Source organism: Uranotaenia lowii, chromosome 2, assembly GCF_029784155.1.
Source record: "Uranotaenia lowii strain MFRU-FL chromosome 2, ASM2978415v1, whole genome shotgun sequence".
Taxonomy (NCBI): Eukaryota; Metazoa; Arthropoda; class Insecta; order Diptera; family Culicidae; genus Uranotaenia; species Uranotaenia lowii.
Genome location: NC_073692.1, coordinates 132,932,538 through 132,952,758, shown reverse-complemented (window position 1 = coordinate 132,952,758; position 20,221 = coordinate 132,932,538). Strand labels below are relative to the sequence as shown.

Here is a 20,221-nt window from a genome sequence, read left to right as displayed (position 1 = left end):
GTTGTTTTTTTATAAAAAAAAATCTGAAAAAATCGCAAATTGACAAAATTTCGAAAAACAGCTTTATTTGAAAATTCGTCCAAAATTCTGTATTTCGTATTTTGACAATAAAAAAAAATGCAAAAATGTATCAAATTACGTCAACTTTTCAATTCTTTATTCAAAATTCATCTGGTGTGACTAACAACTTTGACGGTTCATTGATTGAAAAGTACGGTATTTAAAGCACTTTTTTACATTTTTTGTGGTCATGATCTTAACAAATTTCAACAAAATATATTATGTGCAACGTATAGCTTCTAACTTCAGCTTTTTTGGACACTACCTAAGTGAATTTTTTTTAGCATTCCGTAGCTGATCTACAGTCTCTTTTTTCTCAAGCATGTTTTTCGGGTTTTTTTCTTAAACTTTGAATAACGGAGAAAAGAAGGGTTGTAGGTGAATTTTGTCTGCAAAACATATTTGAGTCACATTACGAGGTTTCCAAAACTATAAATTTTATAGAAATTAGTTGAGAAACCAGAGAGAAAAGCGGTTTTAAGTGAGGAGTGTCAAATTAACACTTGAAGTGTGATTAGCGAGTTTTTTTTTCGTCGGCTTTCAGGGTGCGTTCATGAAAAAGTAATGATTCAAAATTGGAGATTTCAAGAATTCATTGAGGGTTCCCGAAGAAATTGTTTATTTGGATACGCCCGAAAAAAGTTACAAGCCGCCAAACTTCCAATAGTGTCATATTGACACTCAAGAGCGGATTGGGGTTAAACATACGATTTTTTTTTGAGTATAGTCGAATCATCAACGTAATTAGAATCTTAGTTTCATATGAGAATACCGACACAGAATCTGGAAGAAGAACCTTCATTGAACATTCATAACAGATATTTAGATTCAGAATTGGAACTCAAATTTTAAGTTCAAAATATTGACCTGACCACCACCAACCCTGGGGTCTTAAAAGCTTTGCTTTGGTTCAAAATTCATCCATGACTTTTAGCAGAATTTTCAAGTAACGAAGAACTATTTGAGATTCTTAAACTTCAAAAAAAAAAAAAAAATTTTGGGTCTAAATTTTCTCACCTTGGAATAACTCAATCTGATAAACTTAAACGCATTAGAAATTAACAAATTTGTGTGAACTTAATATTCACAATACTAAATTTCTTGTGGAAAAAAACCTACGGACTAACTTTTTTACATTGTGGCACAATCATAAAAATGTTGCAAATTTTCTGATTTTTTTTTACTCCATTTTGCCCATTAATTATGTTAACACCACTAAAACTATGTTGCGAATGTCCGAATCGCAAAAAAAGCAACAATAGGTAAACCACTTGAGATTACTTTGGAGGCTTCAATCTAATTTTTTGTTTCGATTCAATTTAAATCGATCGCGCGCTGCTTGATGAATTATTGAAAAGCGCACACCTCCTCTGTTTCTTCTTGCTTGTGTAACAGATTTGCAGATTTCGGCTCACGCGTTTTCGCGGCGGCCAACATTAATTTATTCACTCACTTACCCCTCCAAACCAAGGTACCCCGCATGGTGATGGCGATGATGATGATGATCGACTTAGGGTTAAAACAGTAGCACAAATCGAAGCGCAAAAAAGGAACGTTCAAGCCTGTCAATAGTAAACAAACTACCTACTACTACACGAAGTAGAGTAGGTACCAAGAGAGCTCTAAAACGAAAAATCCCAGGGTAATTTTCCCATAAGCACTTCATCAAAAAAAAAAAAAAAAAAAAATGGGTTCTCCGGTCGAATTTCGGAAAGGCCAAAAGGCACCATCTAGTTTCGTTCTTTTTTTCCCCGGTCACAGTCTATGATGGGTTTCGAAATTTTTCCTCCTCGATTGTTACCTGTCATTTGGGCCTAGGTTGTTTTTTTTTGAAAGCCCACTCTTACAAAGTGGTCTTCGGTGGGTGGATGGGTAATTTGGGCTTAACGCCCCCGCAGCACTTAGCTTCAGTGTGCCTTTTCCAGTTCGTTCCTTCATCTTTTTATAGAGGGACGTTCAATTGTGATTTTTTTTCAAAAATGTGAGCTCAGAGGTGTGGATTTAAGGAGTACACAGCAAATTTTTTTTTGCTGGAAACCAGCAAAATTTTGCTGGTTTTTGTCCCGCTGACTTTCCAGCAAAATTTCCAGCAATTTAAATTGCTGGAAAAAACAGCAAACTTTAATGCTGGTTTCCAGCAATTCAAATTGCTGGAAAATCAGCAATCCAGATTGCTGGAAACCAGCTTTTTCTTTCAAAACAACCGGCCGTATTTAGTATCAAATTTATATTTAAATTCAAAATTAAATTGAGAATATTGGCTGTGCATATAATTAGCAATAAAAACAATTATTTTCTCCCATTTTTCCAATAAGGGATTTATTTATCTCGAGAAACACAATTTTTTACAAATTTCTATCATCGACTCTGGGGTGGCAGCTTTGTGCCAAGGTGTTGATCATCCGCCACCTGTAAAAAAATTTTTTGATTAGTATCTTTTATGGAATATCTACCTGTCCAATAAAAACTTACCCTTGACTTGATGCCTGGTTGCTAGAATATAGAGGAAAATAAAAATAATTATATTAATCCGACCAAAATTCGTAAAATAGAGTCTCACCTTGCTCCAGCGTACGAAAACAAACAGACTCCAATTTGACAACTCGATTGCTGATTTTCCAGCAAACTAGATCAATTGCTGGAAAGTCCAGCAATTTGAACATCGTTAGCTGATTTTCCAGCAAAAATGACAAGACTACAACCGAATGCTGAAAAATCCAGCAATTGGAAAACCGATAGCTGGTTTCCAGCAAAATTTTGGATTGCTGAACGTTTCCAGCAATTTTTTTTGCTGGAAATCGAGGCAAAAATTTACTGTGTAGAGTAACAATCAAAATGCATAGCCAGTAAACAAATGGATCGCTGTCATTAGAATGTTACGGTTAAAAAAACGTTCAATTTTTTGAATAAATTCTTTGAGCTTAATATTACGAGTTCCCACAAATTATCATACCTGTAGTTAAGACTGCTAAAAAATCGAAACACAAAAAAATTGTTATTAATCATTAAAACAAGCGCCATTGAAGAGCTTTAGGGATACCTGCCTCGAGAAATACTTGGCGGAAACTATTAATCCATGTCTCGTGAAGCTTTCGAGTCAATGCTGCCATTCATCATGCTCTAAGAAGTAGTGATCGACTTTAGAGTGGCCGTAATATTTAAAGTGTTGAAAAATATTAACCGTCGTCGTCGTTAATGAGCGACTCAACTAAACGATGTGCTGATGAATCACGAAATGAGCGCGCGCGACAAGAACATTTCGTGACTAACTTTAGACAGAGTGAAGTCAGAAATGCCACAGTCACAACGTGTAAATGCATCTACCCAACTATGGGAAGGAAATCTGTATTTTAAGGGTTTCGGGTTAAGTTTTTGTGTTTGATTCATTGCTTTCATAAGCTTCATACCTTTCGAAAAGGGTTCCAACGACAACTTATTGAGGAGAATGGTTTCTATATGTAAAGCAGCTAGCTAGCTAGCTTGTCCCCAAAGGTATCTAATTAATCAACCCAATCCTGTCAATGGAAGTTATGTAAATGCTGCAATGATCTATTGTGCCAGGTTTCGATTTTCCCATGCGGCAGGTTCCAGTTCTTGAGTTATGGGTTTGTTCCTATTTGTACAATATGTTTATTAAAATCTTCAAAAGATTGCCTCGGTGGGATTTATGAACGGAAATGACAATCTAGATCGGAACCATTTTCTTCAACAGTGAGCTGAATGGCATGAATTATGATTTGTTGAAATCATAATTTATACCAATCAACAACAAAGGGCTTATAATTACAATGTCATTGAGTTGTTCCCAAATTTTTAGAGAATTATCTCTTCATGGCGACCGTTAAAGATTGGTTTAATGAGTTTGAACTATACTAACTATATTACGGGAAAGACTCAGTTTTGGCTTGAAATTTGATTGCCTCATAGACAACAATTGTAAAGACAGCCTATTAAAAAAAATATAATAGTTATAATTTTTTCTATTTGGTCGGCCATCAGCACAACTAAAGGCTTTTCCGGCAATTTAACAGTAATGTCTGTCAAATGACGAACATGTTTCGAATATTATGGTGGACAAATTACACTAGGTAACAATTTTTTTTTTTAAATTGTGAACTTCATTAACTGATCCATATTTCTGATGTAAAATCGGACGCTGAATCCGAAAATGAAATACAAAAAAATCCCAGTTGAACAATTTTGTGAGCTATGCTTAAAATATAAAATTTTGGAAAATGAAAAAAGAGTACTTGTACTACGACCCGAATATCTCAAATTTCATCAAATTGAAATTTGTATTTTTTTACATATTGAAGGTAAATAATTTTGCTATCGATCATCTCAACTTCACTTTTGCGTATGATTAAATGATAGTTGTGAATTAATGATCGAAAAAAATCGTTGAAAACGCATTTTTTTTTAGGAAAATGCTGTTTTTATCGACCGACGATTCAAGTCTCGATGGTAACATTTTAAAAATCTGATTTTCTGTGGACCTTAAATTTCAATTTAAACCAAAGATTTCTAGTGCTTTATCAAAATCGGTTAAAAATTGTAGAACTTATGTTGACTTTATTCCAATACTAATGTTTGTCTTTAAAAAAAATTAACGAACTACAGTATACAGCAGAGTTATATCGGTTTACTATACACTGTGGTTCGTTAAATTATTCGAAAATTCAAACCTTTCTATTGTAGTAAAGTAACCATAACTTCTACCATTTTTAGCAGATTTTTTAAAATAACTGCTGGAAATTTTTGTTTTAAAATGATATTTAAGATCCAAAGAAAATAAGATTTTTAAAATGTTACCATCTTAAAACACCGATGAAAAAAAATCCTTAAAAATTGCATTTCTCGCCGTTTTTAGATCACAAATTCACAAATATCATCAGTATAGTTAATAATACACAAAAATGGAGTTCAGATAATTAGCAAAATTAATGATAGAAAAATTATTCACCTTCAATATGCAAAAACCAGATTTCCATTTGATGTTAAGCATTCCAAAATATTTGGATATAAACACTATTTTTTTTTTCTTTTTCTGAAATTTCATATTTTCAGCATAACTTAAAAACTGTTCCACTGAGATTTTTTTTTTGAATATCATTTTCGGATTCAGCGCCCGATTTGACATTAAAAATAATCATTAATTAACTCAATTCAAAAACGCTGAAAACCGGTGTTATTTATGAAAAGTTACGATGCAAGTATTTTCCTCTATGGTGACCGTCAAAAATTGTTATCAGTATTTACTGGTGGCATTGAATGTATCGGAAAAAAATCATGATCGAATTTTGAAAATCGACCATACATATTTCGTGGATTGGCCCCAACAACTCACTTGTGCAAAATTTCAGCTCAATAGAATTTGATTTAGAGGTGCCTCAAAGGGCTCAATTTTTTATCGTCGGAAATCACCAAAGGAGGACCAAAGTAGATCGGAAAAATCGAAGTTTTAATTTCGATGCCAAATAACCTGAAAATACATAAAACGCCGAAATGTGGAGTAATCCCGAATAAAAAATTTCTTCAAAAATCGACATGAAAAATTAAAAAAATCGAAATTTTAATTTGGATGCCAAATGACTTAGAAATGCATGAAACGTCGAGATCTGGTGTTATCTCAAAAAAAAGTTTTTGGCCAAAAATCGACTTTTTGGGACTTCGGTTTTCCGAAAAACGGCCAGTTATCCGAAAACCAGCCCAAAGTTCCAGAAATTCGATTTTCGACCAAAAATTCTGTTTTGAGATAAAACGAGATCTCGACGTTTCATGTATTTCTAAGATATTGATTATCCGAATTGCTTTTTGTCATCGCTTTGATGATTCTTAAAATTTTTAGTCGATTTTTGACAAAAAAAAATGTATGACATAACACCTAATTTTTTATTTTTATATATTTTAAAGTCAATTGGCTAAACATTAAAATTTTTATTAACATTTATTATAATAAAGATTGGGTATTTCAATGTTTCAATAACTGATTTTGTATGATTTTGGCGTCCTGAATTTAAAACATTTCACAGATTTCGTCTATCACTTTCGGTGATAAGCCGTGTGGAAATTTTTAAATTGATCAGTTTTGGGTAAAATCGATCTTTTATAACTGAAAAACCAATAATCCTACATAAAACCACAAAGCTGATTTTCAATCAATTTACTACCCTTCATTCAATCACGGACTCAGATATGGCCAAGATATTCTTGTATCAGAGATACAACGCTTTAAAAAAATTGAATTCTAAATTTTATAGAAATTCCAAAAAATAAGATTTAAATTTCTTTTGACATCATTAAAGAAAGTTATTGAAAATTGGAAATTTAAGATTATAGTTTATTCAAATACTTTGTTGAAGACTGCGAAATTATTTGACTTATGGTTTAAAAATTTCAAAATATCAATATAGTTAAATTTTGCTTTAAAATATCGTCAAAATTCCCGTGCAGGTTTGGAAAAAAAATAACAAAAAGAAAACTTTATAACTTTTTTACTCAGAATTCAAAATTACTTATTTTTTATCTATTTTGTAAAGTTATCTCTAAAACTAGAGCTGAAAAAAGACTAATTAGACATTTGGATTCAGTACTACTGGATAGGTCAAATTCAGATTTGTTGGCTTGTGTTATGTGTGAAGGTATTGAAAAAAAAATTATAGGCAAACCATGCCAAAAATCGATTATACTTAGTCATTTTACTTCAAAATTAGCAATAAATCGTGAAATTCGATTATGGGCACAGAAAAAAGTTTTTTATGGTTAAGCTCCGGAAAACTTTTAAATGGAAATGATGACGAAAAATACCTTCGGATCGGTTTGAACAAACTAGGGTTTTTTAGAAAACGGTTCAAATCTATTCATGAACCATAGAAAGACTTTCATTTTTTTTTATAAATAAAAGGAAGTGATTAATGATGATTAAATTTTGTAAAAAATGAAGGTTAGAAAAACATTTCAATAAATTTAAATATTATTGAAAAATGATCAAGATTTAGTGATGAAGGCTGGTTCAATCAACTTAAATAAAAAAGGCATGTTTATGCAGTACATGAATTCGATTTTTCTATCCTTTTTCAGTTTTTCATGGAAGTGGTTATTAGAAAACTACGGGAACAACAAATCTTGAGGACATCATTAAGATGCAGAAGTTATTCAATATCATGCTTAGAATCAGAATCATATTAAAGATCATGGTTAGGACTAGTGTTGTCGAAAAATAATTCTGTGTTTTGTCGAAAGAAAAATCTGACTTTTCGTGATTTTACCTAAAAGTTCTGTGACGGTTTTCTGTAATGCTTTTTCCATTAATTTCATTAGAAAGTCATGTCAAATTGCGTCTTTCTTACATTAAACTTAAGAAAAATTTATCATATTTTTCCAATTTAATAATCTTTTCCAAAATTAATATTGTTATTAAAAATTAAATTTTGAAAAAACTTCTTAAATTTTAAAATTCTGTAAAAACAGTTAAAATTTCTGAAATTTTGTGTTCTGTGACACAGATTCTGTGATGAAAATTGGCTCAAAATTCTGTGAAATTATAGATTTTTCTGTAATTTCGGCAACCTTGGTTAGGACATGAAACAGGATCAGAATCAAGATCAAGGTTAGGGTCTGAATCAGGAGCAAGATAAGGACCATATCTTTGATCTGAATTTTGATCAAGACAAGGATCAAAATAACAATCACACGATTGAGTAATGGATCTGTTCCAGAATAAGACCATATTCAAGATCTGAATCATGATTAAAATCATGATCTGAATCTGGATGTGGATTAGGATTCGGATTAGAGTTCGGATAAGGCAAAGAGTACGGATCAGGATCTTGATCAGTCAGGATCAAGCCCTGGTTCATGATCAGTATCAAAATAAACATCAGTGTAGACTTTTTGTAGTCCGTATTTGACGTGACTCAACTAGAAAATTTATTCTTTTGTTAATTTACAATGTTGTTAATAAATATGAGACCAGATTACTTACAAATAAGTCTTCTTCTTCGATCAAAACGAGTTTGCCGAAGATCCTACAATCAGTTCCGGATTCGGATTCCTGTTAAGTTACGATAAAGTTACTTTCTGGTGTTTTTATAACAAAGAAGGTTACTTACGATCTGATGGAGAATATAAAGCAAGATATTTCGCAAATACAATATTTATCCGGGAACGACAATTCACGGCAGTGAATTCGACCTAATCGGAATACATTTCTTCAATTAGCAAATCGTATTTGATATTTGGAGAATATTATCATAACTTACGTTTAATCAACCTACTGATCGGAATCTTGCTAGAATAGCATCAAACTCAGCTAAGAAAATGCTGCACTTCGGCACGAGAGAATACAATTTCAAGCAGAACTATAATTTTCACCAACCAATCTATCAAACACGTTTTTCAATTTTTTCCGACTTTCCTACTTTTTCTTTTCTCCTTTCTCTTCTCACCTGTCTAACTATCAAACTGTCAAACTAATCTGTCACAAAATGGGTTTGATGTTCCCCCTAATTTCACCCTCTCAGGGCCATAGCAACAATCAGGGTTATGATCACAATCTAGATAGGGATAAAACTGAAAATCGAAATCAGGATCTGGAATTGGATCAGATTCAGTATATTTAGTATCCGCATAAAATAACGATTAAGATTAGGATCAGGATGTGGATTTGAATGAGGCCTTGGATCTCGATCAAATTTATGATCAGGAATAGGACCAAGGTCAGCATCAGGTTCAGAATCAGCTTTGGACCCAGTATTAAGATCCTAATCAGGATCTGAATCTGGTTCAGTGTTAAGGAAAAACAGCAGAACAAGATTAGACAAAATAAAAAAACAGGATCCTGATTGAAATTTCAGGAAAATTCAGGAATCAGGATCAAAATGTGTATCAAGATCAAAATCTGGGTCTGGATTAGGAAAAGGATCTTTATCTGGATACGGATCCGAATGAGGGTAAGATTTGGATTTGAATAAGGATCGAGATCAGATCAGTATCAGCATCTGAACCGAATCGCTGGATCGGGATTGGAATCAGAAACAGGATCAGACAAAAAAACAGGATCATGATTGAAATCAAGATTCGAGAATCAGGATCAAATTTAGTATGAAGATCATGATCTGGCTCTGGTTCTGGATTGGGATAAGGATCAGGATGTGGATTTGAATGAGGCCTTGGATCTCGATCAAATTTATGATCAGGAATAGGACCAAGGTCAGCATCAGGTTCAGAATCAGCATTGGACCCAGTATTAAGATCCTAATCAGGAACTGAATCTGGTTCAGGGTTCAGGAAAAACCGCAGATCATGATCAGGCAAAAAAAACAGGAACCCGATTTAAATCAAGATTCAAGAATCAGGATCAGAATGAGTATCAAGATCAAGATCTGGGTCTGGATTAGGATAAGGATCTTTATCTGGATACGGATCCGGATCAGCGTAAGGATTTGGATTTGAATAAGGATAAGGAACAGTATCAATGTCAGTATCAGCATCTGGAATCTGGACCATGATAAGGATTTGGATTGGGATCTGAAGGGTCAAGATCGAGATTTAAAAGAATCTCGAGGGTCAGAATCAGAATTAAAATCAGGAATCGGATCAGGATCTGGAAGTTAATCTGTATGTTCAGGAAGTCGATCAGGATCAGAATCTGAATAAACATAAGGATTGTAATTTGAATCTAAATCAAAACCAAGATCAGCATCAAGATCTGGATGTAAATGTTTTCAAGGTTATGTTAACTTTCATTCAAAATTTCATTAGATAACACCGGGGAACAGCATTTTTGGTGCCAATGTTTCAATAACTGATTTTGAAAGAATTTAAAACATTTTTAAGATTTTGGTGATATGGCCAAGGTTGCCCAGAAAAAAATCTGTATTTTAGACAAAATAAATTCTCGAATTCTGTGAATTTTGGTCAACAATCTGTGATTTTTCGTAAGCGTAATCTATAAACAACACAAAATGTTACGAAAGAGGGCTTGGATATTCATTTTAATAAAGTTCTACTTATTGATGGCACCTTATTGTGGGTACGCGGAATGATAGACTCAACCATTTTTCCAACAGCCGGTTATTGACGTTTGATATGAGTACATGACAGTAAAACTTGGAATAGAATTTTCAAAATTCTGTGAAAGCTGTGATTTTGTACTAAATTCTGTGATCTGCGATTCTGTGGTAAAAATTAGTTCAAAATTCTGTGAAGCTACAGATTTTCTGTGACATCGGCAACCTTGGATACGGGCGTGTGGAAATTTTAAAATTGGTCAGTTTTGAGGTAAAATCGATATTTGATAACTGATAAACTAAGAATCCTACATGAAAACTAAAACCTGATTTTGAATCAATTAATCAATTAATCTGAATCACGAACATTGTCTAGATATTCTTGGTTCAGAGATATAACGCTTGAAAAAAATTCTACAATTTTTAGAAATTTGTTCAGATTTTGTACAGAACTTTTTCTGACATCATTCAATAAAGTCTTGAATATTTGGTATTGATGATTTGACCTCAGTTTTAACAACTTTGCTGAAGACAGCGAAATGATTTGGCTTATGATTTTTAAAAACATAAGAAAATTCAATTTTAATTATTTTTTTTTAAATGTCCTCAAAAAACCGTTTTTTCAGATTTAGGAAAAATTAACGAAAAGCAAATTTCTGTACCTTGTTTCTCATTAGTTAAATTACTTGTGGTGTCAGGAAAGTTGATCATTGAATTAAGAACTTCATTTTAGAAATATTTCTAATGTTTTACAGTTTTGCCAAAAAAAAGTTCACAAATTTATTTAATGAATTTTTCATCTATTATGAGAAAAATATCTTGGACACAAGAGCTGATTCATTTACTAATTCTTTGATTCTAAGCTCATAGAAAAATTTGAATTTTGTTGGTAGATTTGTTAGAAATTAGCCTCCAATTACTGAGAATATATTTAATGTCTTCAAATGAATTTATATAGATTCTAACGAAAATTTAGTCATGACTTTTGAACTGCAATATACAGTACCGTTCATAATTGTATAGAAATTGGAAGCAAGCGCACTGTCATTTCGACTTTGAACTTCCATAACTTTTTACTCTGATGATATCTTTTGATCAAATTTTTTGCGTTAGATAGATCAACTATCACACTTTTATAATACAAAATTTGAGCTTTCTGGAGTTTGTGTGGCCTGAGAAACAGTAATTCTACGAAAATCGGACTTTTTGGATTTTCTCATTCAAACTGCAATATCTCTGAAACTACGCTACATTTTTTATTGAAAATTTGCAGAGTGATTTTTGAAATATAAAGTTAGCATGTCTGAAGTTTTCGAAAATTTCTATCGATTAGATCAAAGGTTACGGGAGGTGCATTATTTTAGGCATGAACATTGAAATGCGATTTCTATACAATTTTGGACGATTCATGAGAACAATATCGTTTCCTCCACCAATCAGACAAAAAATGTCTGGCAAAAACAATGAAGAAAAGAAAAAATGGAATAAATGATCCATTTGTGTTTTGAAATCAGAATCTCGCGATATTGTTGTGATTTTTCGGTTGAAATAGATTTACTGGTTGATAAACAGAGAATATGATTTTCCTATGGAAACATTCGTCCAAAATTCTATAGAAATCGCATTTCCATGTTCATGCCTGAAATATTGTACCTCGCGTAACTTTTGATCTCATCGATAGAACTTTTCAAAAACTTCAGACATGTTAGCTTTATATTTCAACAATCACTCTGCGAAATTTCAATCAAAAATGTAGCGTAGTTTCTGAGATATGTATGTTATCGTTAGGTTTGAATGAGAAAAGTCCAAAAAGTCCGATTTTCGTAGAATTACTGTTTCTAAGGCCACACAAACTCCAGAAAGCTCAAATTTTGTATTATAATAGTGTGATAGTTGATCTATCTAACGCAAAAAATTTGATCAAAAAATATCATCAGAGTAAAAAGTTATGGAAGTTCAAAGTCGAAGTGACAGTGTGCGTGCTTCCAATTTCTATACAATTATGAACGGTACTGTATGTATGTTATCGTTAGGTTTAAAGTATTGCCGCCTCTAATGTTGGAGACGATCACACGAAGCGTTGCAAAAATCGTCCAATTTGGAATGAATTTGAATCAATTTTTAATGTTAAATTCATTCCAATGGATTCAAAATTGCGTAGCATTATAAGATCGTCTCCACGGTATTTTTGACCTACGGAATGGGCACATGTAACTTTGATTTTTTTGTAATAGAGAAGCAGATAGATTTTTAAACCCTTCAAATAAAGTTTTTACTTAGATTTAAGGTTACGACAAAACGGGCTTTTTCGAGCTTCTTTGTACATCAAACAACTTTGTTTTAAAATATCCGACGTTTCGACCAGTTTTGGAGAGCTTTTTCAAGGGAACTGAAAAATTATTATTGTTAGTGTACAATTTCTTATGAGCATTGCTCAATGTTAGAAATTAGGCCAAAACAAATATAAAATTTGTCTTTTGTTATCCCCTCTTCGATTTTTACGAATATTCTAAAAAAGGGAATAAAGTTTTTGGTCATTAAAATAATTTATAAAATCTTAGAAGTTTCAAACAGTTAAAAGAACGAAAGTCAAACTGTAGCAAATGGGAATTTCATTGCCTAATGTATTGGAGATTTTTTCATATTTTCGATCTAAAATAACTCTATTTTTCGATTTTGTGCAATGTAAATTGTAATACAAGTTTTTTTGCACCCAATATTTGGTGAAATTGGTTTCAATTTGTTGAAAGTTTTTTCAACATCAAGTGACTCAAAAGTAAGATTTTAAATTTGTTCCAGATTTTTGTAGTTTGCAGCTCACTTATCAGTCTGTTGTAATCGTCATTTTATATCGTTTCGAAAAATTGTAATCTAATAATAAAGATACAGTTTCCTTGAAAAAAACCACCAAATCTGGTCGAAACGTCGATTATTTCAAAACAAAGTTGTTTGATGTTTTAAGAAGACAGAAAAAAAGATCAAAATGTTTTTTTTCTTATTCCACACAGCACTGTAGTGATACAAGACCATAATAGAGGAAATTGAGGGTCAAAACAAAGAAACAAACGAACACACACTAGAGAAACCACAACCACACCTTTCTTTCTATCCGTCGAAGCTTCGTCCTTGTCATCATCGTCATCCGTCGTTGCTTGAACACGCTGCAACAACGGACTACTTGAAGCATCTCGAAACGTGCGCTTGTCCGAACAATCGCCACCGCCACCACTTTTAAGCTTAAGTTTTCCCATGCATTTCTTCGGAACTTTCAACTTTTTCTTAGCGCCACCAGAAACAGAACAAGTAACCGGATCCCCACAATCAACACACTCAACCTTCTTCGGAAGGTTACTACTTATCGTACTGCTCGCTAAACCAGGGCCAGGTCCAACGGCTCCCACTCCCGCTCCGGCTGCCAGGTCCTTGGATCTCGATCGGGACCTCAGACGCAGCAGGTTGGTCGCATTGCTAGCACTACTATTAACGAATCCCCGAAATCGATTAGGGTGCTTTTGTTCCCCCACCACGTCACCGGAAGTTCCGGTTCCAGTTTCATCTTCCCGATCGTGATAAGCGGATCCCTCATAAAACCTTCGACTACCGATCGGCTCCGAACGGCAGCTGGCGCAATCTTCGGTTTCCGTTTCGGTTTCGCTCGGAGCATAATCTTGATCGGCCGATCTCTTCGGTCGGTTCTTCCGAAACGCGTTAACTGCTCGGGTTAACATTTTCCGTTTACCCCTGGCTCTGCTCAATGGATGAAGGATGGATGGGTTGGCAGCACGATCATTGCTCACTCAAAAGGTCACGCAAAGATCAGATTGATTCATTATTTACCGGTACTTAAAGCACTGCACCTCTTTGATTTGATTCGCGCTTTTAGAGGTTCAACAAATCGCGATCACTGCTGGTTCATGAATTTCAAATATGGCACTCCTCACTTCTCAAAGTAGTTTGATACACATCTTCTGGGTTGATTTGAATTCTCAGTTTTTCAACACTAATGGGTAAAGGATAATTAAAATGTTAAAAGTTTCCCCATGATGTTGTGAAGAACATGCCCTTAGATGGCTACACGAGTGTCTCAGAAAGTATAATAGTTTGAAGCGGATTTCTGGGTTTACCTTATTTCAGATTACCTGTTAGCTTGCTTGAAGAATGTATTCGAAAAAAAAAGACAACACTTTGTTTTGTGTATAACTTTTGAAGTGTGGATGGAAACCAATGGAATTTACAGGTAAACTACCCAGTAATGTTATGTTTACCTGTGCAAAATTTTGAGACAATCTGTCAAGCAGTTTTTGAGAAAGTGACAAATAAAGATCAAATAATTGTTCTCCGCTAAATTTCATTTCTGAACCACTGTGCTATGGCACTTGTTTAAAAGATGCTATCTAAAAATCTATTGAAAGATCGTCACAAAATTTTGCATTTTTCAATCAATCTTTACAGTGAAAGAATCTAAAAAAGAGCATGCATATTAACGTTAAAAAAAATTTAAAAAAAAGTTTTTTAAAATAAAAATGTCACATTATGAGTCATTATATGTAAATATCAGAATTTCACAATGGCTGAATGATAAGAGTCATCTATCTAATACGCGAGATTAATTAAAAAGAGTAAAAAAAACAGCAGATAACAACATTTCATCAGCTCCCCCAAAACAAAAGGGATTAAGTTAATCCAAAATTCAACGAAAAAAAAACATATTTTCGCAAACCACATCCACCCACTTTGTTATTAGTCACGGTAATGTGGGTCTCGGTCGGCTCAACTTGTCGGTTATCTTCTGACTTTACAATAATTCGTAAATCAACCGATAGCATAATTCAGCCCAAAGAAAGGCACATTTCAGAAAGAAAATGTTCAACTCTAATTAGAAAATTCTCACCGGTTGACTTCTCAACGACGACAGAGTCAAATCAACACACTGGAATCGAGTTTATTTTCTTTTTTCCTCATACGAAAAAAGCAAACTTAGTTAATTCTTTAAAGTTTGACTGCATCACTAACCGTTATGCAAATCATGATGTCTCGTCGCCGTCTCATACTTCCTCATAAATACTGAGAAGAAGTTGAAGTGAGGAGGAAACCTGATGGAAATCACCCAGATAAGGTCCGCCATCGCGGAGACTTTTCTCTCAACGATTTTGATCGAGTAACAATGCAAAAACCGCGGTGGAATAATAAAAAATGCAACTTCCCAGATATGTGAGCCGCTTGATGCGGTTATTCAATTAGTTTGGGCCTGCTTCCAATTTCTGTCTCTTTCTTGGCAATAATGACGCAGTTAACGAAGATAAAATCAACAACAGTAGTGCACTTAATTATCAGTGTGTTAACTGATCGTAAAAAATAAATAACTGCCGATGGATTTGCATCTTTCTCGACAACGGGGAATCTTATGACCTAACATTTTAAGTGGTGTTGTTTTATAACAAATTCAATACAATTTTAATACAATGCAAAACACACAAGGTAAAGTAAAGTTCATTCTTCTTGTTAATTTGAATTCTTGTACAAACTGATATTTTTCAGATTGAACTTGTATCAGGCAGATTAAACGACAGGATTTGGAAGACGTCATTTCGATTTAATCAATCATAATATTCCGGCGTGTATATCAAATGCTGATAAATTTTGACTAAATAAACGTCAAAGAGCGGCGAGAAAGCAATCAGAGATTCCAAGATTTCGTGTAGAGACAAATTGGAACCGTTTGGTGGAATGGATGCGCAAAATATGTATATGAACCAATCAAAAGATTATATTTGCTAGGTCAAATAGTATACCGAATCTTAACTGGAATAAAGTTTGATATACGAGACGTCAGATTTCAGACTCGAAGTATGTGTAAAGCTGACTTTTTTGTAAAACTGTTAGCGTATTCGCAACTTTTCTTAACAGACCACAAGCTTGATTTTTAGTTTTTCTAAATAGTTTCCATATGATAATAACCTGAGAACCTCCAGATTTTTTTATGTTATTATAACGTTGACACCGGCGTTCGCCCAAACGTTTCGGTTGCTGCAAAATACTACAAAGTTCATACTTTAATAACTGTTTAGGTTTGCTTCAAGATTAATGCCAGAATTGAAAAGCTCTACAAGTTCTTCAGTAGTCCCAAGTAACCCAAAGTTCCATAACACGGGATTTAAGAAGCCAACTCAGCAAGGACGTTTTCAATATGCTACATAGCTGAACATTCAAGTTTTTATTGATACTTTTAAGGCTCATATTTAAGAGAATTTTAGACACACTCTAACATTTAAACATTGAAAAATCATAGCGCGCTTCCTAATCTTCGTATGAATTTGGTGTCTCCAACAAAGTAGCTTCATAAGTTGTTGGCTACTACTTTGTAGAAGACAATTTTACGAAGGACTGTTCACGAAAGAAAGTGGATACGATTATTTAATGTTATTAAGTTATTATATCAGCTAGAATCTTAAAAAAAAGTTGAATTTTTGAGCAGTACAAGTGAAAAATGTTGAACAACTTTGACTGAAGCTGAAGAAGGTGGAGTCAATCCATGCATCGTTGGGCGAATCAATTCTGCACAAATGATGTGCGAAAAAGTTATTATTCCATAAATGGGTTTAAGTTAAAATTTAAATTTGTTTAAAGAATTTTTTTTTTTTCAAAGACATTAACAAAAAAATTGCTCATAATCACCACAATACAGCAAAAAAAAAATTAAAAATGCTTAATCGGGCTAGAATAATATGCCCTTTAGAGAAATATTGTGTAAAAGTTTCTCATATGTATTGAAAGATCACAATGTTTATACGAACTCTTTCTAAAAAAAAATGTTAGAAAAAGTTTCGGCTTCTGAAAGACGATTAAACTTTAACCGAATTTGATACAAGTTGGCACTTTAGTTTGCAATTTTTAAACGTTGTTTTAAAAATAGGACATTCCTGATGACCTACAATGCATTTGATTTAAAAACAAATGAAACTTTGCGGATGGCATACAAAAATTGTATTTACGACTTGAAGCGCTATTCATTTTTTATATGGGTCACAATAAATAAAGAGATTTACTGGAAAAAATTATAAAACATATTCATTTTTGTTTATCTATTCACTTTACTACTATACCGTTTATCGGCTAATCGAAAAATAAGAAAATTTTATCGAGAACAACCGAAATTAATCAAAATGTCTTAAATTGCGTAAAATAGAACAGCACTGGCCTATAATCGATGTACGTCTAGAGAAACATAATACAGGAGCAAAAAAGCAAGACAAATCAAGTAAATTTAGTAAAAAATGGTACTCTAGGTCACAATCTTGTTGTGCAAAATTTCACAAAATCTATTTAAAAAAAAAAACGAACGCTCTAAAGACGTAAGGTTCTGAATTCTCATACATCTGTTGAAATACACACTTTAGTACAACGTTTCAGAATGAGTTTTTGATTTTCTTTTTCAAAAACTTAATTGTTACTATAAAAACAGGTGCCACTTTCTCCAGACTCCAGTTACCTCTCTAGGTTATTTTTTTTTAGCTCGAATGAGCTGCAATCGGTTTTCCAGTGCACGTCTGAAGTTATAACACGAGTCACGTCTCTCGACTCGCAGAATAAGCACCAATATCTTTTCAATTTTAAAAGTTTGTAGGTCCACGTTAAAATTTTGGAAAAATGGCATTTTCTAATAAATGATGTTGTATTATAAAAGCGCATGAATTGATTAGCACCTTTGCTGCAGACGCCGTTTATGTTAATCTTATAGATTCTTCGTTAATAATGATGTCTCGCTAAATTCCTATTGCACTGTTTTACTTAGAAGAATAACTCAAAACTAAATAATAAAACAATACTTCACAAATTTAATCTTGATATTATAGGAAACTCAGAAATAATAAAATTTGAGGTTTTTTAGTTTTCACTGGAATATAGAAATTAAATTTTTTTAATTTCTACGGTGCAATAGTATTTTTTGCAAAATCGCTGTTATTTCTACAGATTTCTAGGTTCTATGAATAGAGGTTTCAATCAACCACAAACACCTTCCTGTACCTTATGACCCCTAATGTTTGATAGATATTTGCAAAACCGGATTGGAAAATTATCAGTTTCAAAAACCTTCTAATTTAACTATGATGAGTAATAATTTTCATAGTAAGGTCTGTCCCGACTCAAAATGCGTCACGGTAAAAGGGCTGTAGAGAATAATCTAGTTGACCAATCCTTTTCAAATTTTCCGACAATAAAATATAAGCTTTAGGCATATTTATTTTATTCAATTAAATATCAATCAAATTTTCAGCCTAACACCATTTATTGAATTTTAAATAAAGTTGAAGCTTTTCCTGTACAGAAATCTACTTTTTCTAATTTTTTCTTCAGAATTGAACTCTTTAAAATATTTTCGTAGTTTTGATTTCAAAATAACCCATTATTTTTTGAGGCGTCTTAAGTTCCCGTACATTGAGAGAATTCATGTCCTTAGGTACAAAAGTGACCACCTTGGGTCCAGATATCTCCAAGGCATTAGTTGAAGAAGGGAGCGATCGAAAATGGGTCGAAATGGAGCGGAAGTCTGCTCTCTATAGCTTAGTTGGGCATTTTAACTGACCCACGAATGTAGCTTCAGATACGAAAAGCTTTAGCAGGACATGTTTACGGCAGTTTAAGACTTTTTTCAAAATAACGATTTTCGTCTAACAATTTTGTGTTTATCTCTTTTTTTTCGATGCCATTAAAACTGTACAAAGCCAACAAAAATATATCAGCTATTAAGACGTTTTCAAAAGAACTCTTTTTTTTTTAATCGGTTCAGTAGTTTTGAAGCTGGAGCCAAAACTGTAAACCGTAAATGTAAATTGTAAATTTTGATCCAGATTGAAAGATTAAATAACAGTGAAATGTTTTTGGCACTAAAAAAAATAATACTTAGGTTTTATTTTTTCATAAAATAGGTTACATATTATAAAAGCATGAAAAACCATTTCTGGTTTCCATTTTGTATAGAGGTACCCCATAGTGCTGTGATCAAAGAATAGAAATTTTACTTAAAACTGCAACCACACGTTAGTGTTCATGATCACTAACTAAATATTCATTTTGTCTGTATTTGTTTTTCATTTTAATACTTAGAGCTCCAAAAAAAAACGTTTGATAAGAAAACTTGTCAACTGTATGATTTCAGGTTGTTTGCGGAACATTCCGAGAAAAAACTGAAGATTATTTCAAATTTTGTACAAAATAAATCTGTATGTCTTCGAGGGACGCATTTTTTTTTCAAATTTTCATGAAAAATATTCAATGGGTTATTTTCTACGGCGTTTTTCCCGTGATGCATTTTGAGCCGGAATTGGCTTACCCCAAATAACGGCTTTAAACCTGGGGAGTTGTGTTATTCGAATTAAAGTGATAATATTTAACTGTGTCGGTTATTCCTCTACCATTTAAAAAAATCATTTATAGTAGTACAAAATTATAGTGAACGGAAAGGCCCTAGGCTACTATCTAATGAAGTTTTTATCATTAAAGCATCTGAAGAAGTTCTTTGCATTACTGTCTTTAAAGAATAATTAAAGACATACACCGTCTTAGCCGATTTAGGCTTTACAGACTAAATACATGACGTGGACAACTTAAGATTAACATTTAACACCCAGTACCGAGATGGGAATCGAACCCATGCCATCTGTGGACCAGCGATTACCGTCTTCCCACGCTAACCACTCGACCACCGAGACGTACAATAATTGTTCTCTATATGAAAAGTAACTGTATTACAGAGTTGCTAGCGATTATTCTTTTTGGAATTCCAACGATTTTCCCGGTTTAAAATGGTAATTTTTCCCGGTTTTTATTTTACTGGTCTGTAAATATACAAACATGGCTAATAACAATAGAAAACTTTTCATATTTAACAATGTTTTATCAAAAAATCATAACTAGGATGAAATTATTACAAGTTATACAATGCCTTTGAACACATAGTCATTTTAAATTGTGCGGCGAAATTTCAACATTTTTACAAAAACGAGTTTCACCTACTTGAATTTGTAATTTCAACGATTTTGAGCCAATTGACAAATATGGTTTCACAAGCCAGTGGCTTTGGCGTAGTGGTTAGAGTTCAAGTCATCTAGCTACGCCAAGGTTTATGAGATCGAATCTCGGACATGGTAGGT

The 20,221-nt window shown here is 33.1% G+C and overlaps 1 protein-coding gene across 7 annotated transcripts in view; it reads right to left on the bottom strand.

The window, feature by feature from the left end:
• LOC129749478 (trafficking kinesin-binding protein milt-like) overlaps positions 1-20,221 on the bottom strand; it is a 311,591-nt gene that overhangs the window by 20,528 nt on the left and 270,842 nt on the right. Inside the window, exon 1 of one of the 7 annotated variants that reach the window (XM_055744454.1) lies at positions 13,168-13,413. The exons of the other annotated variants lie outside the window; for them this stretch is intronic. Within the exon in view, the coding sequence (XP_055600429.1) occupies positions 13,168-13,321 (154 nt within the window). The 5' untranslated portion in view covers positions 13,322-13,413. Of the gene's footprint in view, positions 1-13,167; positions 13,414-20,221 lie in introns of those variants that run through there. 7 annotated transcript variants of the gene reach the window in all.